We start from the raw sequence: 27,006 nt of genomic DNA, 5'->3' as shown, positions 1-27,006 counted from the left end.
CCTACAGGGGCTTAGCGTTTCTATACGTATCCAGGGGACTGAGTATCACTCTCTCAACATGGTGAAGTGGTTCAGCACTAGGGGCTACTTCTTTAGAAACCTTAGCCATACTCTGTTTGGCATATCTGGTGGCAAATATGTATATGGATGTTTCTTTGAGGGTTTGTGTATGACTGTATTTCATGAGTGGATCATATTGGTCAAGGTTTAAGTTTGTAATGTATGTCCATGTGACTTTGTGTTTAATACAGTGTATTTAGCAGGAGCTCTGTGCTCCATCTTCCTCAGAGAGCTGCAGTGAACGGGAAGGGAGTCTCTCTGGGTTAAATGTGAGTCAATGGCTGTTTGATGGAGATTGTTAGTGACAGGGTAACCACTGTGGTCAGTACCAGACTGACAGGCTGGAACACAAACCACAGAACAAATACAGAAAGTGCTGGTGCAGTGCTCATTCACACATGCTTTCTCTTTCTCGAATGTTCAGTCTACCCTGTCTAACACACACTGCTCAAACACACACAGCTCAAACACACACCGCTCATTCTCCATTAATGTTTGGCTAGTAAAAATGTTACCTTACATTTCCGTTGTCAATGTCAGTAACGTCCCCATTTGGGTTGGCCATTTTTTCAACAAAGATTCAAGAACTCGGTTTCTCTCAAACTCCGAAAATTGACCATTGGACAACCATTTTTAGTTTTGATTTGACCTTTTTGGTGAAATGCTGGCCATTGAGTTCTGATAGCCTGTAGCCTTTTGCTCTTTCTGCAGTCTCTGGTTTAAAAAAAACAGCCTCATTCAGTACCTGTAAAAAGGATCTAATTTTACCTCTGTTTCCAGCGGTGCTCTGTTCTTATGGCCATAGATGCCTTTCAACACTTCCCATTAAAGTCCAAGGGCTTAGGCCCGTGGGAAAAGCACTGCTGTTTTTCTGCTTGGTGGAAGAAGAAGGCTTATTTCCTTTCTGAGGTGGACTCTTTAATCTAACAGACTTCTGTTCAGCAGATCTAGAGGAGTCATTAGAGACCCCTTTTTCTGGCTTGTTGGGGCAACAAACTGACGGGAGGGAGAGGATGTGTGTCGGTGTGCCTTGCGAGTGTGTTTGCATATGTGTGTACTTAGATCAACTTCTCACAACTCTGAGGTGATGAATAAAGTGCTGCAGGACAGCATGTCCCATTTCCCCTACTGTGTGAGAGTGCCACCTGCTGTTAGGCTTAACTCACCTTTCCCTGCTCAGAGTCAGGATACCCACTGGACAGCAGCTATCTAGGACTACTGATACCTTGATGTGGCTGAATCACAGCGAGGCAGTCTGGAGAGAGTGTAAAGGGTCTATTACTGCAGTGCACTATGAGAAGAGATGGTATTGATATTTCATTATGACTGTAATAAAGAGCCCATTTTGAGTTTTTATTCATAGAGCTGGTCTAGTTCAGGTTAACATGTGGAGCGAGTCCTAATGACTCTGCAGAACTTTAAATGAGTCTGGGCGAGTTTAAGTGCTTTAAAACGCCTCTCTGGATCACCTGACCTGACTATTAAACACACTGCTCCCTGAGCAGAGAGAGGGAGAGAGAGAATTGATTTTTTCCCCCAGCTTTTTACTGACGTCCATCAGGGTTCACTAGATGGCCCCATGGGTTCCACCATCAATGTTTCTGAGATTCAGCTCCTGGCCCCAGAGCTGTTATAGGCTGTGCTCTCAACAGTGCAGAACTGGCCCAGTGATAGCAGATAGCAGGGCTGCTGAATGGTGGAAGGTTGGACGCAGCAGGCTAGGATGGGCTTCTCTCTCCTCTCCACATTGACTGACCTGTCCTTGACGTCCAGTCTCCACACCAGCACCATAGGGGGTTTAGCCAGATGGATTAATGAGAGCAGAGAGGAACGGTGTCTCTGAAAGGCTTACAGGGAGAGAACAGGCGGGACTGGAGAGCGAGAGAGGGAGACACTATCGGTGCACTGATAGACAGTGAACCTTCAGCACCATGGACAGCGGAAAAGTATGAATGAGTTTTGTTTTTGAGTGTGTGTATGTGTGTGTGTGCGTGTGCGTGTGCATGTGTGTGTGTGTGACAGAGAATGACAAAATAGAGAGGAGAGAAGAGTGACTCAGTGTGCTGTGTCTTCTCTACTGTCAGACATCATGATTGACTGTTCTTTCAAAGCACTGCCTCTAGCTATTCTCTCTAACTGGGCTAAATAATGTTCATTCACTCTCTATAATATTTGCAGCACAGTTGTTCTTCTTAAAGTGCCGGCACCTCCATTAGAATGAGTGATGATCAGAGCTGCTCAGAGAGTTGAAAGTAAGGCTTGTAGGCCGTAATGGATGAGCCTTTCACTCTCGCTCATAGCTCCCTCACTTTCTAAGCCTTCACTCTCGTGTGTGTGTGTGTGTGTGTGTGTGTGTGTGTGTGTGTGTGTGTGTGTGTGTGTGTGTGTGTGTGTGTGTGTGTGTGTGTGTGTGTGTGTGTGTGTGTGTGTGTGTGTGTGTGTGTGTGTGTGTGTGTGTGTGTGTGTGTGTGTGTGTGTGTGTGTGTGTGTGTGTGTGTGTGTGTGTGTGTGTGTGTGTGTGTGTGTGTGTGTGTGTGTGTGTGTGTGTGTGTGTGTGTGTGTGTGTGTGTGTGTGTCAGGCTCAGAGATATTAATGCTGGCAGGGGTGCTGTGTCAGAGCTGCAAATGTGATACTCCTCTTCTATGCTGCAATGGTGCAAAGTGTTAGTGTGAATATATGCTTTTATGTTAGATGAGGGGGTGTGACAGTGCAGTTACCACCCCACATACTCTGAAATATTATTCATTCATTCACCCACTTGATCTGATGTGTCTTTCCAGAAAGTGTCCCAGTACATCATCATCGTCCAGGCCACGGACATGGAGGGGAACCTGAACTTTGGCCTGTCCAACACGGCCACCGCCCTCATCTCTGTGACCGACATCAACGACAATCCTCCCGAGCTGACCGCCAGGACGGTGAGTCTCCTGTCCACCCCAGGACTGACCTCTGCTGTAGGGCCACACATTTGTCTTCATGACAGGATAACATCAGCTGATGGATATTCAACAGGGCAGTGCCCCAACTCTGCTGTAGATGCAGTCCATCTGTCTGATGCTATCTTAGAGAACAAAAGGTCATGGCTCTTTGACAGGAGGGTAGAGAGCTGTACAGATGAGAGGGACAGAGACATGTGGAGAGATAAACAGTAGGCAAAGAAAAACAGGTCTAAAAATAGGGAGAAGAAAGGGGCCAAAGGGAAAGAGATAAAGAGGGAGCTACTGAAGTAAAGGGGGAGTGGTACGGAGCAACATGGAGGGACAGAAAGGGAGAGGGGATAGAGAATGATCATAGGCATTCTATTTGGTGATGGTAGGAGCCCTCGCTCTTCCGTTGACCATGGTTTGCCTGCAGGCGTCTGGCACGAGTCCCATACACATCCGCACTGGAGGCAGCCTGTCTTCCGTATTGTGTGCATGTGCCTTCTGCGTGTGTGTTTGTGTGTGTGTGTGCGCGTCTACGCATGCATGTATGCGTGCATCAAAAGGGAGGAGTAGTCTGTCTCTCCCTTCGTTGGTTTCTCTTTCTCTCTCTTTCTCCCTCTCTCTCCTCTTTCTGTCTGTGTGTCTATCCATCTGCAGAGAGAGGAGTGTGCCAGGCAGGCAGCAGCGTAGTTCCAGCCGGATGCTCTGATAAGAGGCCCCAGCTGTCAGACTAGCCCACTGAACAACGCCTCGCCTCGAACCACTCTGTCCTGTCTCTCTCACTCCCCTCTCACAGGGGAACACTCAAACTTCCACAGGCACACACATAAACTGCCTTGCCATACTCCTCTCCACTCCACACTGGCTCTACTCTCTCCACAACTCAGCCTCTGTCTGCTGTTGTAGGGCCCCTGGTGTATCAGACATGGTGTTGGGTGGAGAGAGAGTGTTGAGAATCCTCACTGCCTCACAGTGTTTAGAACCGCGTGGCATTGCAAGAGAGATAACACATTATAATAGCAAACAAACCAGGATGACAAAGAAGGAGAAAGAAAAACTTTGGCAACATGGTTTAGAACACATGGTTTGGAACACAAGTGTCAAACTGTGTGTTCCAACAGTAACAGATGGATGGGCCTCTGTTGTGGAGGGACAGTGGTTATGTTGGTGCAGACTGCAAAGGACGGGAGAGGGAGGCAGAGAAGAGGAGTGGGGACAGGAGAGGACATGTTAGTCATAGAGACAGCTGTCTTACTGTCTTACTGCTGTGTATGACACACACACACAGCTTTACTCGCGGCACACACATAGACAGACAGAAACAAACACACTCCATTTTCCTAGAAGATGCTCTGTTGTTTTGTTTGTCAACCTTTTCTTCTCTTCCCACACAGCAAACTCCACTTGGAGCAGTTCAGTAATTATTTGTGTATGACAGACACAGGAAAGAATGTGCATCTCTCATGTGGAGATGGAGAGAAAACATAAGCACACTAATTAAGTAAAATTGCTTGCAGGGGCGTAAACCAAGCAGATATATTGCTTCTAATTTGAAAAAAGACAAATGTTTTATTCATTTCAGAACATGGGCATGAATATGAGTGTGATGTTCATCATTATGTGAAAAACAAAAAGACAATGGTACTTGCCACAACTCATTAGGCTGCATTCAGCGACTGTATAATCTCTCTCTTCTAGTGTTATGGTGGTGTGATCTAATCAAGTGCATTACACTCAAACTAAACTCTATAATCCTGTCGACATTTTCAATTCACATCCATAATGGTGAGTGTTTGGAGCTGTGGTCTGTAGGTTCATATGTTCAAATCTCAGCCATATAGAGTGCCTTGCGAAAGTATTCGGCTCCCTTGAACTTTGCGACCTTTTGCCACATTTCAGGCTTCAAACATAAAGATATAAAACTGTATGTTTTTGTGAAGAATCAACAACAAGAGGGACACAATCATGAAGTGGAACGACATTTATTGGATATTTCAAACTTTTTTAACAAATCAAAAACTGAAAAATTGGGCGTGCAAAATTATTCAGCCCCTTTACTTTCAGTGCAGCAAACTCTCTCCAGAAGTTCAGTGAGGATCTCTGAATGATCCAATGTTGACCTAAATGACTAATGATGATAAATACAATCCACCTGTGTGTAATCAAGTCTCTGTATAAATGCACCTGCACTGTGATAGTCTCAGAGGTCCGTTAAAAGGGCAGAGAGTATCATGAAGAACAAGGAACACACCAGGCAGGTCCGAGATACTGTTCTGAAGAAGTTTAAAGCCGGATTTGGATACAAAAAGATTTCCCAAGCTTTAAAAATCCCAAGGAGCACTGTACAAGCGATAATATTGAAATGGAAGGAGTATCAGACCACTGCAAATCTACCAAGATCTGGCCGTCCCTCTAAACTTTCAGCTCATACAAGGAGAAGACTGATCAGAGATGCAGCCAAGAGGCCCATGATCACTCTGGATGAACTGCAGAGATCTACAGCTGAGGTGGGAGACTCTGTCCATAGGACAACAATCAGTCGTATATTGCACAAATCTGGCCTTTATGGAAGAGTGGCAAGAAGAAAGCCATTTCTTAAAGATATCCATAAAAAGTGTTGTTTAAAGTTTGCCACAAGCCACCTGGGAGACACACCAAACATGTGGAAGAAGGTGCTCTGGTCAGATGAAACCAAAATTGAACTTTTTGGCAACAATGCAAAACGTTATGTTTGGCGTAAAAGCAACACAGCTCATCACCCTGAACACACCATCCCCACTGTCAAACATGGTGGTGGCAGCATCATGGTTTGTGCCTGCTTTTCTTCAGCAGGGACAGGGAAGATGGTTAAAATTGATGGGAAGATGGATGGAGCCAAATACAGGACCATTCTGGAAGAAAACCTGATGGAGTCTGCAAAAGACCTGAGACTGGGATGGAGATTTGTCTTCCAACAAGACAATGATCCAAAATATAAAGCAAAATCTACAATGGAATGGTTCAAAAATAAACATATCCAGGTGTTAGAATGGCCAAGTCAAAGTCCAGACCTGAATCCAATCGATAATCAATGGAAAGAACTGAAAACTGCTGTTCACAAATGCTCTCCATCCAACCTCACTGAGGTCGAGCTGTTTTGCAAGGAATGGGAAAAAATTCAGTCTCTCGATGTGCAAAACTGATAGAGCCATACCCCAAGCGACTTACAGCTGTAATCGCAGCAAAGTGTGGTGCTACAAAGTATTAACTTTTAAGGGGGCTGAATAATTTTGCACGCCCAATTTTTCAGTTTTTGATTTGTTAAAAAAGTTTGAAATATCCTATAAATGTCGTTCCACTTCATGATTGTGTCCCACTTGTTGTTGATTCTTCACAAAAAAATACAGTTTTATATCTTTATGTTTGAAGCCTGAAATGTGGCAAAAGGTCGCAAAGTTCAAGGGGGCCGAATACTTTCGCAAGGCACTGTAGATCCCAGTATGCCTTGATTTCATGCTATTCCTGGTTTACCTGTAGAACTTCTGTGTCTAACAGACTAGTTTTACTGAAACGTATTACTGAAGGACAGTTAGTGGCATGATTGTTGGCACAACACTAAGTTTGTCTATCAGTGATAGTAGACGTACCACTGCATGTGGCACTTGTGTGACGTGGAAAACAGAAATTAAGTGTGTCGGTGTTGCCAATGCCTCGGGCTCCTTTACCATCACAAGGAGGATATAATAACCATTAAAACACATTTAACTGTGCACCATTCTACTCAGAGAGAAGAATTTCAAGATATTTTTTTAAGGGCATTTTTATTCACAATTCTTGCTAACATTATTGTCTTTTTGTTCCTGTTGTTGTTTTCAACCAATACTATGCTTCTATTGAGAACATTAAAAGAGCCCATAGATTCATGTTGAGTTGCTGATCCTCTTGTGAGAAAGGGGAAACATAATGCAATACTACACTCTGAAACAGCAGTGCTCTCTTTTTCCAGGCTCAATTCTTATATTATTCAGTTCTTCTCAATTCAGTGTCCAACTCTGTGGTTAAAATCAGTTCAGTGGTTGGGGTCTATTCAATTTTGAACTAGATGGATTCCATTCCAATTCAACCTGAATTGGAGTTTACTAAAGCATTCTGATTTAACTATGCACTTTTATCCTCTTGCCTTTATGAGCCCATGTTGGGAGCTCCAGTTCCCTAACTAGTAACCACTGGAGGTTCCCTTCTGGATCTGTTTGTCTCTGGCTGCTTATCAGACTTCTTGATGCACCCATCCCGTTAGCGGGATCATTTTCGTCAACCACCGCTGAATTGCAGAGTGCCACATTCAAATTAAATCACAATTTTTAATTTTCATGAAATCACAAGTACAATATAGCAAAATATAGCTTAGCTTGTTGTTAAACCACCTGGCGTGTCAGATTTCAATAAAGCTTTTCGGATAAAGCATACCAAGCGTTTATGTAAGCACATCTCTCTCAGTAGGAAAACTATTACAAACAGCTAGCAGCCAAGTGTTTTTAGAGTTTTTAAAGTCACGAAAGTCAGAAAAGCAATCAATTAAATCGCTTACCTTTGATGATCTTCAGATGTTTGCACTCACGAGACTCCCAGTTACACAATAAATGTTATTTTTGTTCCATAAAGATGATTTTATATCAAATACTTCCATTTGATTGGCGTGTTATGTTCAGAAATCAACAGGCTCGAGCGGTCATGAAATCGCAGACGAAAATTCCAAATAGTACCCGTAATGTTCATAGAAACATTTCAAACGTTTTTTATAATCTATCCTCAGGTTGTTTTTACAATATATAATCGATAATAAATCAACTGGGAATGTAGCTTCTTCAATAGGAGAGAGAGAGAAAATGGCTGCTCCAAGCTGTTGCGCATACAAAACGCTGCTGGCACCCAGCCATACAATGACGCGATGTGATCTTTCTCGCTCATTTTTCTAAATAAAAGCCTGAAACTATGTCTAAAGACTGTTCACACCATGGGGAAGCCATAGGGAAAGGAATCTGGTTGATATCCCTTTAAATGGAACGAAGGCAGGCTATGGAACATGGAATAGAGGCCACTTCCTGGTTTGATTTTCCTCAGGTTTTCACAAGTAATATCAGTTCTGTTATACTGTTATATATATCAGTTCTGTTATATCAGACATACCACCTGTTACTTTCAAGGGTGAGGACATCTACCCAGAGCGCATTATCCAGTTAGAACAGTTGCATAAGGTTTTCAATACCACATGTCAATCTGGCTCTTCCCTTCTCTCTCCCAATGTTGTCAGACAAGCTTGGAAAGTGTTTTTCCTGTCTGTGTTGAAGCTCGAGATGAAAATGAAATAGAGGAGCCCACACACCACAGATAATGTGCATATTACATTTTTTCTGTGCTTAGCGGCGTGGTGATGCTGCGGGGGACAGGGGGCAAGGAGGAGGAAGAGGGGGGGTTGGATGCAGCCACAGTGCCACGATGAAGTCATTAGATGGAACAGCAGCTGGCAGTCACACACCATAAACCAGTTAATGCATTACAAGGGGAAACACAGATTATTGTCTGACAATGACAGCTGTGTGTACAGTATGTGTTGTGTGTTTGTGTTTCTTGATTAATAAAGAGACTGCTGCAGAATGTAACTTTGCGATGTTAGTTGGGCTAGATTCCTGTACAGTAGGTTTTTGTGTATGCTGTTTCTGCTGAGTTTCCTCTATCATTTAGTGAGACTGAATAGTTTTAGATTGGAATATAATGAAGATCGTTACCCAAAGATGGTCCATGCAATCTATTTAATTTCATCACTTATTTAACTGCTTAATTGGTAAATGTGCAGAATTAAATGTAAATGTATAAACACTTAATTGAACAAATCCATTGGTTTAAATAAATATTTCCACACGGACATTCAGCAGTATAATGAACAGAATGGCTGTAATGAAAACAGTGTGTCTATTATCCAAATTCATACAAATATCTCACTTACTCCCTCCCTCACACCCTCTCTCTGTCTGTAGTTTTCGGGGGAGGTCCCAGAGAACAGTGTGAATGTGGTGGTGGCCAACCTGACAGTGATTGACAGGGATCAGCCCCACAGCCCTAACTGGGCTGCCCAGTACCGCATCGCCAGCGGAGACCCCCAGGGTCACTTCCTCATCCGCACCAACCCTGTCAACAACGACGGCATGGTCACTGTGGTCAAGGTAGGGGACTCATTTACTGTTTTACATAAACAACTCCGAGTGCTTTGGTTCCATATTGATATGGGTGCATTTGAGTTGTTATTTAATTTAACTTTGCCTTCTCTCGTTCTCAACCTCCCTCCTTACATATCTTACTCCCCCACCCTTCTCTCCCTCCAGCCGGTGGACTATGAACAGAACAGGGCCTTCATGCTGACTGTGATAGTCTCTAACAAGGCCCCTCTGGCCAGTGGGATCCAGTCTTCTCTCCAGTCTTCAGCGGGGGTCACCATCTCCGTACAGGACGTCAACGAATCCCCTGTCTTCCCCACCAACCCCAAGTCCATCCGTTTTGAGGAGGGTGTCCCTGCAGGCACCACACTCACCGTGTTTGCTGCCCAAGACCCTGACCTCTTCATCCAGCAAACTGTCAGGTACTGAATGTTCACTGTTTTAGAATAGATGCTGATAGTATTTTGCTTGGATTTGCTCTCTCGTGAGGCTGAAACACTGCCTTCACTAACTGAACCGCTCACAAAACCAAGGTCCAATAAATTCCTGTTGCCTAGCGACAAGAGATAAAAGGTTCAATCGTAATGAGCTGGACTGTGTGTCCAGCCACACTTTCTTTCTCTACCCCTGTTTCTCTCCATCTCTCTCCTCATCGATCCCTCTATTGCTTGCATCCGGGGCCATACTCCCTGAGTGGTTTGGCACTGGGGCATGGTGCTGTCTCTAAATCGACCCAGTGGGTCTCCCTGGAGAGAACTCCCACATACTCACCGGGTCAAAGGTCACTGAGCAACTCCAGCCACTCCATCCCCAGATTCAGCACCAATCAATTCCACTCTAAATTCAGCCTAACACCAGTACAGAGGCAATCTGGAAATGTTAGAGAATTGATGCGGTGCAGGCAAACAAATAAACTCTAAAAACACCAGTTCTTCTCATAAATGGACTCTCTCGTGCAAACTTACTCTTTCACTGTTATTTTGTCTTCTTAGAGCCACAGAACTCCTCTTTTTCTCTCACCTCCCTCTCTCTCTCTCAACTCAATCCTTTCACTTTCTCAGTCTCTTTCTTTCTCCTTTATTGATGAGAGGTCAGCGCTCCTGTCTTCTCCAGAGATGTCGTGGGAGCAGACAGGCAGTTCATGTTTGGACAGCCTAATCTCCACTGGTTGATTGACTTTAGTGACCTTGCCCGACAGATGACGTGAGGATCTACAGTGTGTGTGCACCAGAAGACACTCCTCCTTCCTTTCTCCTGCCCCATGACTCCTCCTCCCTTCGTTCTCACTCATCTAGACGTGAAGGAAGAGGAGAGTAGAGAGGAGAAGAAAGAGTTGGACAGGGTCTGATTTGCCAGCTGATTTCACTTTCAGACTAGAGGGAAGTAGTGGCATGCATAGATGGATCATAGATCTTCCTCGCCAGCTGTGTGTCCTTCTCCCTGTGCCAGCCTCTGCCAGCTGGGTGCTGGGTGTCAGAGAGAGGCTTGAGTGCCCCTGGGGTGCCACCGTGGCATGGGAAGAGATGACAGGGCCTCTCATGCCAACTAGGGACCTCTGTTTCACCTGTCAAGGGACACCAAATCCAAACTGACATCCAAGTCTGTTGTCATGACTCTCTCTAACTCTCAAGTTCATGTTATTTTGCCGTCTATTCTGTTGTTGATATCCTAGTGAAGGAACACCAAATTGAAAAATTGGTATGTAATTGGTATGTATGTATCTGTCTTTACCTCCCTCCATCCCTTGGAGTGCAGGATTTCCATGGTTGCAGGAGTCTAAATGTGGCAGAGTGTGTTTCATTAGCGGGAGATAGATTTAGTTGCCTAGCTGCCATAATCTCCCAGACATCTCATTGGCACTCGCTAACCTGTGTCATCCTCCAGCGTGTTCTCTAATTAGACTCATCATAATCATCAGCAGCATCATCAAACTTCCCACCAGGCATCTGATCTCTCTATACCTCTATACCTCTGTCTCTATATTTGCACTATATATACACAAAGTATGTGGACACTCCATCAAATTAGTGGATTCTGCTATTTCAGCCACACCCGTTGCTGTCAGGTGTATAAAATGTTGCACACAGCCATGCAATCTCCATAGACAAACAATGGCAGTAGAATGGCCTTACTGACTTTCAACGTGGCACTGTCATACTGTAGGATGCCACCAAATTCCTGCCCTGCTAGAGCTGCCCCGGTCAACTGTAAGTGCTGTTATTGTGAAGTGAGAGGCCACAGAAGCTCATAGAACGGGACCCCCAAGTGCTGAAGTGTAAAAATCGTCTGTCCTTGGTTGCAACACTTACTACCGAGTTCCAAACTGCCTCTGGAAGAAATGTCAACACAAAAACTGTTAGTCGGGAGCTTCATGAAATGGGTTTCCATGGTTGAGCAGCCGCACACAAGCCTAAGATCACCATGGGCAGTGCCAAGCATCGGCTGGAATGGTTTAAAGCTTGCCACCATTGGAATCTGGAGCAGTGGAAACACGTTATCTGTACTGATGAATCACGCTTCACCATCTGGCAGTCAGACGGACGAATCTGGGTTTGGCTAATGCCAGGAGAACGCTACCTGCCCGAATGCATAGTGACAACTGTAAAGTTTGGTGGATGAGTAATAATGGTCTAGGGCTATAGTTCATGGTTCGGGCTAGGCCCCTTATTTCCAGTGAAAGGAAATCTTAACGCTACAGCATTCAATGACATTCCAGACGATTGTGCGTCCAACTTCGTGCCAATAGTTTGAGGAAGGCCATTTCATGTTTCAGCATGACAATTCCCCCAATCACAAAGCTAGGTCCATACAGAAATGGTTTGTCGAGATCGGTGTGGAAGAACTTGACTGGCCTGCACACAGCTCTGACCTCAACCCCATCGAACACCTTTGGGATGAATTGGAACACCGACTGCGAACCAGGCCTAATCACCCAACATCAGTGCCCATCCTCAGTAATGGTCTTGTGACTGAATGGAAGCAAGTCCCCGCAGCAATGTTTCAACATCTAGTGGAAAGGCTCGTATAGCAGCAAAGGGGAGACCAACTCCATTTAATACCCATGCTAATGGAATGAGCTGTCCGTCGAGCGGCTGTCCACATACTTTTTGTCATGTAATGTATCTTTCCATCTCTCCACACTGTGACAAACGCCTTTTAATGGAGTAATCACATTGATTTACATAGATTTATGGAGACAAATATAGACCTGTACTTTTGAATTAATATGGCAGTATTACCTGCATGAAAGTAAGCTCCTGTACCTCTACTTACATACTCATTAGTTTGTGTAAATTGCTCTTAATTTGTTGTTAGCTGTCAACCAAGCTGCAAGAATACCATACTGCTTCCTGATGACGCAATCTCAATCGCACTCCACACCTCCCTTTCTCACATGGACAAAGGAACACCTATGTGAGAATGCTGTTCATCGACTACAGCTCAGTGTTCAACACCATAGTGCCCACGAAGTTCATCACTAAGCGAAGGACTCTGGGACTTAACACCTCCCTCTGCAACTGGATCCTGGACTTCCTGACGGGCCGCCACCAGGTGGTAAGAGTAGGCAACAACACGTCTGCCACGCTGATCCATATCACTGGGGCTCCTCAGGGGTGTGTACTTAGTCCCCTCCTGTAGTCCCTGTTCACCCACGACTGCGTGGCCAAACACGACTCAACATCATCATTAAGTTTGCTGACAACACAACAGTGGTAGGTCTGATCCCCGACAAGGATGAGATGGCCTATAGAGAGGAGGTCAGAGAACTGGCAGTGTGGTGCCAGGACAACAACCTCTCCCTCAATGTGAGCAAGACAAAGGAGCTGATTGTGGACTACAGGAAAAGTTCAGATTAGATACAGGGTATTTGCCAATTCTACTTCTATTTGTACTGAAGTATATATTAAGGCATTATCACTATGGGATTATATATGTTGTAATAGTTTTTACTGTGTCTGCAGGTACTCCAAGCTGTCTGACCCCGCTAACTGGCTGAGGATCAACAGGACCAATGGTCAGATCACCACCATGGCTGTGCTGGACAGGGAGTCTATGTACGTCAGGAACAACATCTACGAGGCCACCTTCCTGGCTGCCGACAATGGTAAGTCTGGTAAGTGAGTGTGTGTGCATGTGGTAATTCTGTGTGTGTGGTGTGTGTGTGTGTGTGTGTCTGTCTGTCCTCCTGTGTGTACGTGTGCATGCGTACCACATCAGTGTGTATGTTGCCTGCTAAATGCATCCCTTGTGTACTGTGGAGACGAGTGAAATATCTGTCTAAATGTGCCACAGGTGAGTGCTGTCGAAGCTGCTGTAGTGATCGGTGAAGTACTCTAAAACCAATCGCCCCATTACAAATAGAGGTGCTTACTCTCTGTGTTTGAGAGAGAGGGCACAGGTGGTGTTGTACCACAGAGATATTAAAGATTGGTTTGAGGGAATGAGTTGTGCTGCCCTCGAGTGCACAGAATTTAGGCAAACAAGCTGTTGATTGCCTATTGATTCCAGACACCAGTCTACATGGGGATATATTCTACTTTAATTTAATTTTGCTTTTATTCATTCTGCTCCACTAAGGAAGGAGCTCAACAAAGCACTGAACCAATCACAACAGACAAGCAGTCAATGGTGTACTCTACTGTGCTGAGGCAATAGACCTTTACATAAAGTATCTGTAGCTCATGCACTGCTTTACTTTGTAATAGAAAACAGAGATGGATCTCCTCAGTGTGATGAGCTTGGGTGAACTCCATTCATGCAGACAGAGCAGCATCAGTTACTTAGCAGAAATTATAAACTGGGTGGTTCGAGCCCTGAATGCTGATTGACAGCCATGGTATATCAGACTGTATACCTCATTTATTTTACTGCTCTAATTACGTTGGTAAACAGTTTATAATAGCAATACGGCACTTCAGGGGTTTGTGATATATGGTCAATATACTGCGGCTAAGGGCTCTTCTTGGGCACGACACAACGCGGGCCTTATTGCTTAAATACTCCATGATAATCAGTTGGCTATACAAAGTTATAGTAGTCTTTTCTCATAGACTGTAGGTTAGAGTGTGTTTGTTGTCACGGTATATTGTAGATTATGGTGTGTTTGTTGTCATAATATATTGTAGGTTAGGGTGTGTTTCGCCTCAGTGCATTTTAACAACAGACCCTGTGTAAGGGAGATATGTGGTGCTTTCCAGTAGAGTCGTTTCATGTGTCCTCTGAGAGTGCTGAGCTCCCGACTGACGCAGAGTGAAATATTTATGTGCGGTTTCATTTATTATGGCTGTCATCACTGGGAGCTTTTAGAACAAATGCATGCTGTATTCTTCCATCACTCTCAAACCCTCTCTCAATATTCTCTCAGCTCCCTCGTTTTTCTCTTTCTCTGTTTCTTCCTCATCTCCCCTCCCTCTGTCCCTTTGCTCTCTTCTATTTTCATTCTATTTCTCCCCTCCAAATGAAATTCAATTGACCTCAAGTGATCTTTAGACACGGTATATTATATGGCAGCGGGAAGATGTTTTGGGGTGGACACCCCAACTTCCTGAAGCTGTGCTGTGTATATGCATGAAGTTTCTGTCGTCCTCAAATTGATTGAATTTGTCTCTCTCTTCCTTTCTCCCCTTCTTCCTTATCTCCTCCCATCTCTCCCCCCTCTCTCTCTCCCCTCGCACCCCCCGTCAGGTTCTCCCCCGGCCAGTGGAACAGGTACTCTGCAGATCCATCTGATAGATGTGAATGACAATGCTCCGGTGATGATGCCCAAGGAGGCCCAGTTGTGTGAACGCGCCAATCCCCGCTCCAAGGTCAACATCACAGCCTCCGATGCCGACGCTGACCCCCATGTGGGGCCCTTTGTGTTTGAGCTGCCCTCCTACCCCCCCAGCATCCGACGCAACTGGACCATCTCCCGGATCAGTGGTAAGACATGGGATCTCCGCTAGAGGTGTAGTGTGTCATTGTTCAAATTCTGTAGTCCAACTTCTCTACTTGCAATTATATTAGCACAGCTGAAAACTGTTGTACGGATTAAAGAAGCAATAAAACGGGGCTTCTTTAAACTAGCATCTGGAGCTTGAGCACTTGTGGGTTCGATTACAGGCTCAAAATGGCCAGAAACAAAGATCTTTCTTCTGAAACTCGTCAGTCTATTCTTGTCCTGAGAAATGAAGGCTATTCCATGCGAGAAATTGCCAAGAAACTGAAGATCTCGTACAACGCTGTGTACTACTCCCTTCACAGAACAGCGCAAACTGACTCTAACCAGAATAGAAAGAGGAGTGGGAGGCCCCTGAGCAAGAGGACAAATACACTAGAGTGTCTAGTTTGAGAAACAGACGCCTCACAAGTGCTCAACTGGCAGCTTCATTAAATAGTACCCCCAAAACACCAGTCTCAACGTCAACAGTGAAGAGGCGACTTCGGGATGCTGGCCTTCTAGGCACAGTTCCTCTGTCCAGTGTCTGTGTTCCCATCTTAATCTTTTATTTTTATTGCCCAGTCTGAGATATGGCTTTTTCTTTGCAATTCTGCCAAGAAGGCCAGCATCCCGAAGTCGCCTCTTCACTGTTGACGTTGAGACTGGTGTTTTGCAGGTACTATTTAATGAAGCTGCCAGTCTTAATTTCTCAGAACAAGAAAAGACTGATGAGTTTCAGAAGAAAGTTCTGTTTCTGGCCATTTTGAGCCTGTAATCAAACCCACAAATGCTGATGCACCAGATACTCAACTAGTCTAAAGAAGTCCAGTTTTATTGCTTCTTTAATCAGAATGACAGTTTTCATCTGTGCTAACATAATTACAAAAGGGTTTTCTAATGATCAATTTGCTTTTTTAAATGATAAACTTGGATTAGCTAACACAACATGCCATTGGTACACAGGAGTGATGGTTGCTGATAATGGGCCTCTGTACGACTATGTAGATATTCCATAAAAAATCATCCCTTTCCAGCTACAATAGTCAGTCACAACATTAACAATATCTGCACTGTATTTCTGATCAATTTGATGTTATTTTAATGGACAAAAAATGTAGTTTTTCTTTCAAAAGTGACCCCAAACTTTGAACGGTAGTGTCAATTATTCTTACCTTTATTTAACTAGGCAAGTCAGTTAAGAACAAATTCTTGTTTACAATGACGGCCAAACCCGGACGACGCTGGGCTAATTGTGCGCCGCCCTTTGGGACTCCCAATCAAGGCATGTTGTGATACAGCCTGAACTCGAACCAGGGTGTCTGTAGTGATGCCTCTAGCGCTGAGATGCAGTGCCTTAGACCGCTGTGCCACTCGGGAGCCTCATCATATGTGGTTGTCCCACCTATCTATCTTAAGATGAATGCACTAACTGTAAGTCACTCGAAAAGAGCATCTGCTAAATGACTGAAATGTTCAAATGTAAATGCTGTTGATTTATATTGTCTAAATCTTGTGTGTGTGTGGATGCTGGCTCCCTGTGTGTTTGCTTCTGTGTGACAGATGACATGGTGTGGTCTCAGGCTGATGCCCTGTGGTATAAAGGAGCTCTTATATGTCACCATTCTCCTAGAGAGTAAATGGCTCTGTCTCATGTTGACGTATGACTTGTGTGCTGTGTGACAGATCACATCCATTCATCTCCCTGCCCTGATAGACAAGATGTCATCTGTGCATGTTGATGTATAACCCCCTTTCTGTTGGCAGTCCGATACTGTTGTTTTAGTTGGAAGTATTTCGTTGGAAATATACTGTTGTTTTAGTTGGAAATATGATTGGAGATATTGTGCTGCATATGTGTGCCTGCCTGTGTGTTTATTTCGCTACAGTGACTACTTGTGTATTATTCTGTATGTATTTGCATGTACTGTATCTCTGCCAGTACTGCTCACATGGCCACAGATGACTACAGTAAAACTCTGGAGTGGTCAACTGTTTATTTCTACACCACTGCTATATGCTTCTAGCAGTGACTGGACATTGTGTCTGTGTGACTATGTGCAGGTGACTATGCCCAGTTGAGACTGAGGATTCCCTACCTGGATGCAGAGGTGTATGATGTTCCCATCATCGTGTCGGACTCCGGTAACCCGCCCCTCTCTAACAGGTCCATAATAAAGGTCAAGGTGTGTCCGTGTGATGACAACGGAGACTGTACTACCACCGGAGCTGTGGCTGCTGCCGGACTGGGGACCGGAGCCATCATAGCCATACTCATCTGCATCATCATACTGCTTAGTGAGTATGATACACACTTGTAAACACACACACACACACACACACACACACACACACACACACACACACACACACACACACACACACACACACACACACACACACACACACACACACACACACACACACACACACACACACACACACACACACACCTGTGTTGTAGGTGTCATTGTCTGTATAATCATACTACTAGGTACTGTATATCATGTACATTACATGTACATCCTGTACATTACACACACCACCTCTGATATATCCCTGTTCACTCCTCTGTCTGTGTTGTATTGTGGTGTGTGTTATATGTTGCAGTCCTGGTGCTAGTGTTTGTGATGTGGATGAAGCGCAGGGAGAAGGAGCGTCAGGCCAAGCCCCTGCTGATCGACCCAGAGGACGACGTCAGAGACAACATTCTGAAGTACGACGAGGAGGGAGGAGGAGAGGAGGACCAGGTCAGTGTTATACTCATTACACATGCAGAGCAAGGCTTCATCTAACAACGAAGCCATAGAGATGATGGCGGTGATGATGATGACGATGACAACGATGATGATGATGATGATGAAGATGGCATATTTAATAACTGTGATTGCACTCAGACACTTCCTCAGTCATTCTTACAGTCCCACTGAGTCTCCTTCCTTGCTCTGTGTTGCAGGACTATGACCTGAGCCAGCTGCAGCAGCCTGAGTCTGTGGAGCACATAATCAGTAAACCAGTGGGGGTGCGCAGGGTGGACGAGAGGCCCATCATCGCTGAGTCCCAGTACCCCGTCAGACCCAGCCTGCCCCACCCTGGAGACATCGGAGACTTCATAAACGACGTATGTTAACTATTAGACATCAGAAGTAATTTATCTCAAAAGACTATTTAAGTGTTCTAATGTTTGAGTTTCTATACCAAGGAGCAATCACAGTAACAGCATAGTTCATAACAGCACAGTTCATAACAACCACAGTTCATAACATTCACAGTAACACCACAGTTCATAACAATCACAGTAGCACCACAGTTCATAACAATCACAGTAGCACCACAGTTCATAACAACCACAGTTCATAACATTCACAGTAACACCACAGTTCATAACAATCACAGTAGCACCACAGTTCATAACAATCACAGTAGCACCACAGTTCATAACAATCACAGTAGCACCACAGTTCATAACAACCACAGTTCATAACATTCACAGTAACACCACAGTTCATAACAATCACAGTAGCACCACAGTTCATAACAACCACAGTTCATAACATTCACAGTAGCACCACAGTTCATAACAATCACAGTAGCACCACAGTTCATAACAATCACAGTAGCACCACAGTTCATAACAACCACAGTTCATAACATTCACAGTAGCACCACAGTTCATAACAATCACAGTAGCACCACAGTTCATACCAAACTTAGCAACAAGCATGCCATCAGTATAATCACTATTGCCTTTCTCTCCTCAGTGTTAACTAAGCCTCTCTGTCTCTCTCTCTCTCTCTCTCTCAGGGTCTGAGGGCGGCGGACAACGACCCCACGGCCCCGCCCTATGACTCCCTGCTGGTGTTTGACTATGAGGGCAGTGGCTCCACGGCCGGCTCTGTCAGCTCCCTCAACTCCTCTAGCTCAGGAGACCAGGACTACGACTACCTCAACGACTGGGGCCCCCGCTTCAAGAAGCTGGCAGACCTCTACGGCGGGGGAGAGGATGACTGAGAGAGGGGTGTGGGTGGGGTACGGAGTGGGTCCGGGGGGAGGGATTGGGTTCAGATGCTCCTCGAAACCACAGGCAGGGCCCAAGCAGTACCACATGAGATACTCCCATAGTAGACCAGTGAGGAGAGGACGGAACCTAAGAGAGTGTTCTAGAAGACGGCCTGTGACCTCACCAGGTTCTGCTGCTACTCTATTCTGGCTTTTTTTAGTGGCAAGTTTTTAGTGTGTTTTGTTTCTCAGTCTACTGGACGTCGAGCTATCTGGGGATGCGAGACACTTCTGAGAGACTGGAGTGCTGACGCTCGTTTGGCTTGGATGATGAAAAGGAACATGATAAACTCATCTCCTTTTGGTTTAACGCTGAACACAATGTACAGAAAGACACTCTTTCTCTCTCTCAACTTGAATTTCCTTAGAACAGAAGCACTGTCATTTTATAAAGTGCCTTTTGTGGTGTGTTTTGTATCGGACTCCTGCTATCTCAGGGTTGGTTGCCATTGGAGAAGTTTCGAACGGCACAGTCCCTTGTAACCCCCCCCCCCCCCCCCCAACCTTCATATGAGTCCCTCTCCTCTGCTCTCTGATGTCACAAGAACTGCTGTACCCAGCAGCAACACAGACGAGAGAACCACACAAATAGGGCTGGCTGTAGGTTAAGATCAGTTATACTCCTTTTGGAGAAGTACTACTAAAGCAACCCTCTGTCAGTGATACCTGATACATCACTGGGCTGATCGAAGACTTACCCAACCATCATCCGGTCAACACAACACTGACATTGGATGTGTGTATGTGTGTCTGTTTTTAAAACTGAGGGGGGGTTTTTAACAAACAGAGAATGCCTGCCTTTCCTCTGTGAACTCATGAGTCCAGGAGCCTATACGCTCAGATGCTTGCCTGCCCTGTACGGTTTTGTGTTGCTTTCCACACTGTAAAGCTTATGTAGGCATGATCTGAATAGTGAGATAGTATAACACAGTAAGACTTGAAATGGCTTGGAAAGAATGCACTGATAAAGAAGCATTAGAAGGATTTTTCTGGCCTTGAACATTCCCATTTTTAGGTCAACAAAACTATTGAGAGATGCATGAATTATTTTATTTTTTATGTTTTACTTAACGCACTTATTCTTATGTGGTGAGAATGTGAATATACTCTGTAAAAAGACATTCAAAAAACAACATGCTGTACGATACCTATTTTTGAAGTATTCATTTCAAAAAAAGTTGCTGCTCTAGCTAGCTCTTCAATAGGCTGAAAGATGTTTTGGAACAGCTATTTTCAATGTGTGTGTGTGTGTGTTTCTTTTCTCAACTTTGTCAAGATGCTGTACGTTTGTTTCAGTTTATCTTTTCTATTTTTTCATTTTTTGGGGGGTTGTTTTTTAAGAATTAAGACAGTTTTGTTATAATCCTGTTTTTTTTATATGTCAAATGCAGCCCTCCCTCTTCTCTTGTGTCTTTGACGAACGCCTTTCTGTCTGCCTCTGGACTTGGGACTGTGAAAGGGTTAAACAGCCATGTCTGCTGATAGTTGTTCTATTATTAAGTGTATCTGAATCATTTTCTTCATTCATCTAGATACTGGATATGTGCTTAAGAAAATAAATGAGACATGTTTTAAAAATGTTGCAACTTACTTACTACTACCTAGTTCATGTTCAACCATCAGTGGGCTTCACTCTAACCTTCTTGAGCTCTGCATCGGCATGAATTTTAAGCCTGAACCCTACCCATGCCCGTAACATTCAGGCCCGATTGCTTCTGACAGAAGTATGAAATCAGAAATGGCTTCCTCCGTTAATAAATCCGTTAAACTACATATTACTGATCAATCGGGAATTACCTTAACATTTTAGCAAGGATCTCCCGCGATACGGATTGAATCCAGACTTTGTGTTGGAGGGCTAGGAGAAGGAATAGACACAGTGACGACCTTTTCCTTGAAGTTGATTGATTAACTGAAGGTGATGACCTCTGTGTTTTAATGTGAACATCAAGGGCCCTTCTCCCTCACGGTTCTAGCATTCTGTACATTGCAAAGCAAAGAGTGGAAGGAATACTCTGCAGGGTAACAACGTATATTTGTGTCCATCCCTGTGATTTCAATTAATCAGCTGAGGCCCCAAAAAGCGGCGGGGGAATGGAAGGGTTTTAATCCTCCCCAGCTGTGTCTATCAATTAGCCACACCATTAATCCCCAGGACATAAATCTCATTATATAGAGCGCCTTTAATAAGACACCCAGAGAGAGGGGAGAAAAAGGGGGGGAGAGATATGGGCTAAAAGGATGCAGCCTACAGTGAAAAGATCAGAGATACTGTATATGGGTACTTCAGAGACCTGAGAGGATGGACAGAGAAGAACCTACAGAGGGATGTTATATTATTATTCTTTAAAAAAGGGTTGTTTAAAAAAATGAGGGGGGGGGGGGTTAGACCCAGGTTCACTCAGACCCAACTCTTCTTACTAGAGAGAGAGAGAGCTGTGCTGATAGGCTTTGGGAGCATGCTACATACTGTGGCTGATAATGAGATGTGCTTTGATTCCACAGTTAATCTCTACACTTGAGAAGGAAGCCTGGCATTAAGGAGATTAAATATTCAAGCTTTCTATATAATAAGGAATCCTTCTATATAATACAGAATACTTTTATTTGCAGTGCATGGTGACTCACATCTAGGGTTGCAAAGGGATATTACTGGAAACTTTCTAAGTTTACCAGTAAACTACCAGAATTTTGGTATCTTTCAAGGATTTTATGTAACCGATAATAAAATATGCTTCAGAATGTCACAGGTGATCCTCTTTGTGTTCTTATCACATGTAAAATATATGAAATCATTGAATAAGATTTTTAAATAGAAAATGTAATGACAAAACTGTAAAACATGATCCTAAACATAAGCCATCAATTTAGTGAATACCGTTGGTGTTACAGTTGAGGGTTTCAGTATGGAATATACTTTCTTTTATAACCTTTTTTTATATATATTATGTAATTGTTTTGGCATCAAGCTGGTGGCAGTTGTGAAACAAATCAATAGTTGGAGGAGTTGCAGATGATGATGATGAAAAAGGAGAGTTACTTTAGTGTTTCTTCAAGGGTTATGCTACCTCAATATATACCAAACATTAAGAACCCCCCATTCTTGATACACATGGGAAAGTGTTAGGCCCAGAAGCATTGCAGTTTCTGACACAAACAGATAAGCCTGGCACCTACTATCATATCCCATTCAAAGGCACTTAAATATTTTGTCTTGCCCATTCACACTCTGAATGGCACACATACACAATATATGTCTCAATTATCTTAAGGCTTAAAACAAATTTAACAAGTGACATCAATAAGGGATCATAGCTTTTACCTAGATTCACCTGGTCAGTCAATGTCATGGAAAGAGCTGGTGTTCTTCATGTTTTGTATGCTCAGTGTATTGACAAGCAGTTCTTGTCGCTCTGCATTGCTTGATAAAGAGAAAGAAAAGCCAAGTTGAGGTGACTTGTTGATAAATGGTGTATACTAAGCAAGAGCTTAGTAGTTGGCCAGCAGCCAGCCCCTTATGTATTGTAAATAAAGTTCTCGTTTTCAAATGCATTCAGCCCAGCTCTTTTCATTTCCTGTCCATAAAGGCCCTAGTCTCTTGGGTTGGCAGTGGGAACAATCCAATCTGAGAATGACTCTGACGGGTTTTGGTGGTGCCCAGATAATTTGCTGTTTACAATTTAGTGCTGATGGGGCTGCTTCGGTGCGAGCAGCACCATGGGAGGGACTTGTTTACCAGGTCTGTTGTGCTGACACAGAGGAGCACTCCTGTTATTTCAAGATCAGGTCGTGAATGAGATCAAAGCAGGAGAATCAATTTGATGTTACTACTCAGAGTAGAGTGTAAGGGTTTTATTCAACCTGTATCGCTGAAACCCTACAGATTGCGCTTACAATTTGTAAGTCGCTCTGGATAAGAGCGTCTGCTAAATGACTTAAATGTAAATGTAAATGTACTTCTTCATTACACAAAGGAAAAACCTCCACAGATTTCTACAGACTGGTGACATCCAGTGGAAGCGGTAGGATCTGCAGGAAAGTCGATTAGAAATCTGGATTCCCCATGAAAACCTGCAGTAAGGAAAACCTGCAAAATCGGCAGTGTATTAAATACTTGTTCTACCCACTGTATTTCCCTGGCATATTACTTAAATTATGCAGCAGCATACAAGCCATTGTTGGACTCATCGTTGTGCTGTGCTCACTTGAACAGGAAGGTGGCTCAGCGGTCCGTCTTGTGGGCAAATTTTGTCATGAAACTTTGTCATCAAAGTCTGCTATTTTCTGGATTTATGGTGCTTTCAAGACAACTGTGAAGTCGGGAAAAAAACAAGCTTGAATCATGACGTCAGTGATCTTCAGGTCGGAGCTCTAGAAAGAGGCCCAATTTCCTGACTTGGAATTCCGAGTTGAATGTTCAAAGCCTATTTTCCCAGGCGGAGTTAGTTTTTGTCTGAGTTCCCAGTTGTCTTGAACTCACTGAAGTCTGAGATTTCCAAGTTCCGAGTTTCTGGTTGTTTTGAACGCGACAGAAGTCATGCTGGATTGACAGCATGGCCAATGTATTCAACCTTTTCTGGCCTATAGTGGTGCATGAGAATGTTTATCCTTTTTAGCTTGGGAAAGAGACCCTTAAACCCAGACTTGGACTACACACCCTCTCCACCGAATAGCAGGGGAAGCAAAATAGTAATTGCTTTGCAAAGCTTGCAGTTAGCTACTGATTCCTTCCAAACCACCCACTGTTGAATTTTCAATTTCAAACTTGTTGTGTAATGTTCATGTCCAATGGCCGATGAGCACCGATATGTTTTATCTATAATTTCTCTTCATATGACAAGGATGGAAATTGATTTGTCAGTATCAAATCAATTCAAATGTATTTATATAGCCCTTCGTACATCAGCTGATATCTCAAAGTGCTGTACAGAAACCCAGCCTAAAACCCCAAACAGCAAGCAATGCAGTTGTAGAAGCATGGTAGACATGTGTCTTTCATCAATGTCCATCACGGTTGACAACTCCATTGTGTCCTCCTCCCAGAGCGCTAAGAACCTTGGCGTGATCCTGGACAACATCGTTCTCAACTAACATCAAGGCGGTGGCCCGTTCCTGTAGGTTCATGCTCTACAACATCCGCAGAGTACGACCCTGCCTCACACAGGAAGCGGCGCAGGTCCTAATCCAGGCACTTGTCATCTCCCGTCTGGATTACTGCAACTCGCTGTTGGCTGGGCTCCCTGCCTGTGCCATTAAACCCCTACAACTCATCCAGAACGCTGCAGCCCGTCTGGTGTTCAACCTTCCCAAGTTCTCTCACGTCACCCCGCTCCTCCGCTCTCTCCACTGGCTTACAGTTGAAGCTCGCATCCGCTACAAGACCATGGTGCTTGCTACGGAGCTGTGAGGGGAACGGCACCTCAGTACCTCCAGGCTCTGATCAGGCCCTACACCCAAACAAGGGCACTGTGGTCATCCACCTCTGGCCTGCTCGCCTCCCTACCACTGAGGAAGTACAGTTCCCGCTCAGCCCAGTCAAAACTGTTCGCTGCTCTGGCCCCCCAATGGTGGAACAAACTCCCTCACGACGCCAGGACAGCGGAGTCAATCACCACCTTCCGGAGACACCTGAAACCCCACCTCTTTAAGGAATACCTAGGATAGGATAAGTAATCCCTCTCACCCCCCCTCCCCTTTAAGATTTAGATGCACTATTGTAAAGTGACTGTTCCACTGGATGTCATAAGGTGAATGCAACAATTTGTAAGTCGCTCTGGATAAGAGCGTCTGCTAAATAACTTAAATGTAAATGTAAATCAATGTTATGATGAGTATTTCTGTTATTTGATGTGGCTCTCTGCAATTTCTCTGGATATTTTGGAGGCATTTCTGAACATGGCGCCAATGTAATCTGAGGTTTTTGAATATAAACATGAACTTGATCGAACTAAACATACATGTATTGTGTAATATTGAGTCCTGTGAGTGTCATCTGATGAAGATCGTTAAAGGTTAGTGAATAATTTTATCTATATTTCTGCTTTTTGTGACTCGGAAAATGGCTGAATGCTTTCTGTGACTAGTTGCTGACCTAACATAATGATACGTTCTGCTTTTGCCGAAAACACTTTTTGAAATCAGACACTGTGGTTGTATTAACGAGAAGTTTATCTTTAAAATGGTGTAAAATACTTGTATGGTTGAGGAATTTTAATTATGAGATTTCTGTTGTTTTAAATTTGGCGCCCTTCAATTTCACTGGCTGTTGGCGAGGTGGGACGCTAGGGTCCCGAACGATTCCAGAGAGGTTAATCATCCTTGAGATGGTTCTACAACTTGATTGGAGTCCACCTTGGGTAAATTCAATTGACTGGACATGATTTCAAAAGGCACACACATATCTATATAAGGTCCCACAGTTGACAGTGCATGAGTTGATAGCCATGAGGTCAAAGGAATTGTCCATAGATCTGGGGAAGGGTACCAAAACATTTCTGCAGCATTGAAGGTCCCCCAAAACACAGTGGCCTCCATCATTCTTAAATGGAAGCAGTTTGGAACCAACAAGACTATTCCTAGCACTGACTGCCCAGACAAACTGAACAATCTGGGGAGAATGGCATTGGTCAGGGAGGTGACCAAGAGCCCGATGGTCACTTTGCCAGAACTCCAGAGTTCCTCTGTGGAGATGGGAGAACCTTCCAGAAGGACAACCATCTCTGCAGCACTCCACCAACCAGGCATTTAGAGTGGCCAGACGAAACCCACTCGACAGCCCGCTTGGAGTTTGCCAAAAGGCATCAAAATGACTCTCATACCATGAGAAACTAAATTATTTGGTCTGATGAAACCAAGATTGAACTCTATGGCCTAAATGTCAAATCTGGAGGAATCCTGGCACCATCCCTCCGGTGAAGCATGGTGGTGGAAGCATCATGCCGAGGGGATGTTTTTCAGTGGTAGGGACTGGGAGACTAGTCAGGATCGAGGGTAAAATGAATGGTGCAAAGTACAGAGAGATCCTTGAAAACCTGGTCCAGAGCACTTAGGACCTCATACTGGGGCGAAGGTTTATCTTCTAACAGGACAATGACCCTAAGCGCACAGCCAAGACAACGCAGAAGTGGCTTCGGGACAGAGCCCAGACTTGAACCTGATCGAACATCTCTGGAGAGATGTGAAAATGTGGTCCTTCTGTAGCTCAGTTGGTAGAGCATGGCGCTTGTAACGCCAGGGTAGTGGGTTCGATCCCCGGGACCACCCATACATAGAATGTATGCACACATGACTGTAAGTCGCTTTGGATAAAAGCGTCTGCTAAATAGCATATATATATATAAAATTACTGTGCAGCAACGATGCTCCCATTTCAACCTGACAGATTTTCAGAGGAACAGCAGAGAAGAATGGAAGAAACTCCCCAAATACAGGTGTGCCAAGCTTGTATCGTCATACCCAAGAAGACTTGAGGCAGTAATCAAGTACTGAGTAAAGGTTCTGAATACTTATGTAAAGTATTCAAAAAACATGTTTTTTCTTTGTTATTATGAGGTATTGTGTGTAGATTGATGAGGGGGAAAAAACTATTTAATCCATTTTAGAATAAGGCTGTAATGTAACAAAATGTGGTAAAAGTCAAAGGGTCTGAATACTTTGTAGGTCTGCAATAAAGTATCCAAGAGTGTAGGTTTGCATTCTGTGTGTGCATGGGTGTGAAAGGTGGCTGTTTAAATGGTGATTGGCTTTTCATTTATTGGTTTACACAGATGAGAGGTCCTTTCCCCACTCGGCCTGGGTGTGTGTGTGCGAGTGTCCCAAGGTTATTATAGTTGTGTTTTTATATTAGTTTTAATG

The 27,006-nt window shown here is 44.1% G+C and overlaps 1 protein-coding gene across 3 annotated transcripts in view; it reads left to right on the top strand.

The window, feature by feature from the left end:
- The window catches only part of LOC124003628 (cadherin-4-like), a 330,661-nt gene extending 311,555 nt beyond the window's left edge, over positions 1-19,106 (top strand). For 2 of the 3 annotated variants that reach the window (XM_046312049.1, XM_046312047.1), the window contains exons 9-17: positions 2,842-2,979; positions 9,000-9,185; positions 9,345-9,598; positions 13,139-13,290; positions 14,862-15,098; positions 17,158-17,391; positions 17,704-17,843; positions 18,050-18,214; positions 18,898-19,106. In XM_046312049.1, coding sequence (XP_046168005.1) covers positions 2,842-2,979; positions 9,000-9,185; positions 9,345-9,598; positions 13,139-13,290; positions 14,862-15,098; positions 17,158-17,391; positions 17,704-17,843; positions 18,050-18,214; positions 18,898-19,104 — 1,713 coding nt within the window. In that variant the 3' untranslated portion in view covers positions 19,105-19,106. The remainder of the gene's footprint in view (positions 1-2,841; positions 2,980-8,999; positions 9,186-9,344; positions 9,599-13,138; positions 13,291-14,861; positions 15,099-17,157; positions 17,392-17,703; positions 17,844-18,049; positions 18,215-18,897) is intronic. The other variant, XM_046312048.1, reaches the window with a different exon arrangement.
- Positions 19,107-27,006: the final 7,900 nt, after the last annotated feature.

The sequence above is a fragment of the Oncorhynchus gorbuscha genome, linkage group LG18 (assembly GCF_021184085.1).
Source record: "Oncorhynchus gorbuscha isolate QuinsamMale2020 ecotype Even-year linkage group LG18, OgorEven_v1.0, whole genome shotgun sequence".
Taxonomy (NCBI): Eukaryota; Metazoa; Chordata; class Actinopteri; order Salmoniformes; family Salmonidae; genus Oncorhynchus; species Oncorhynchus gorbuscha.
Note: the sequence above shows the minus strand (reverse complement) of the source record. Positions and strands in the feature narration are given on the sequence as shown.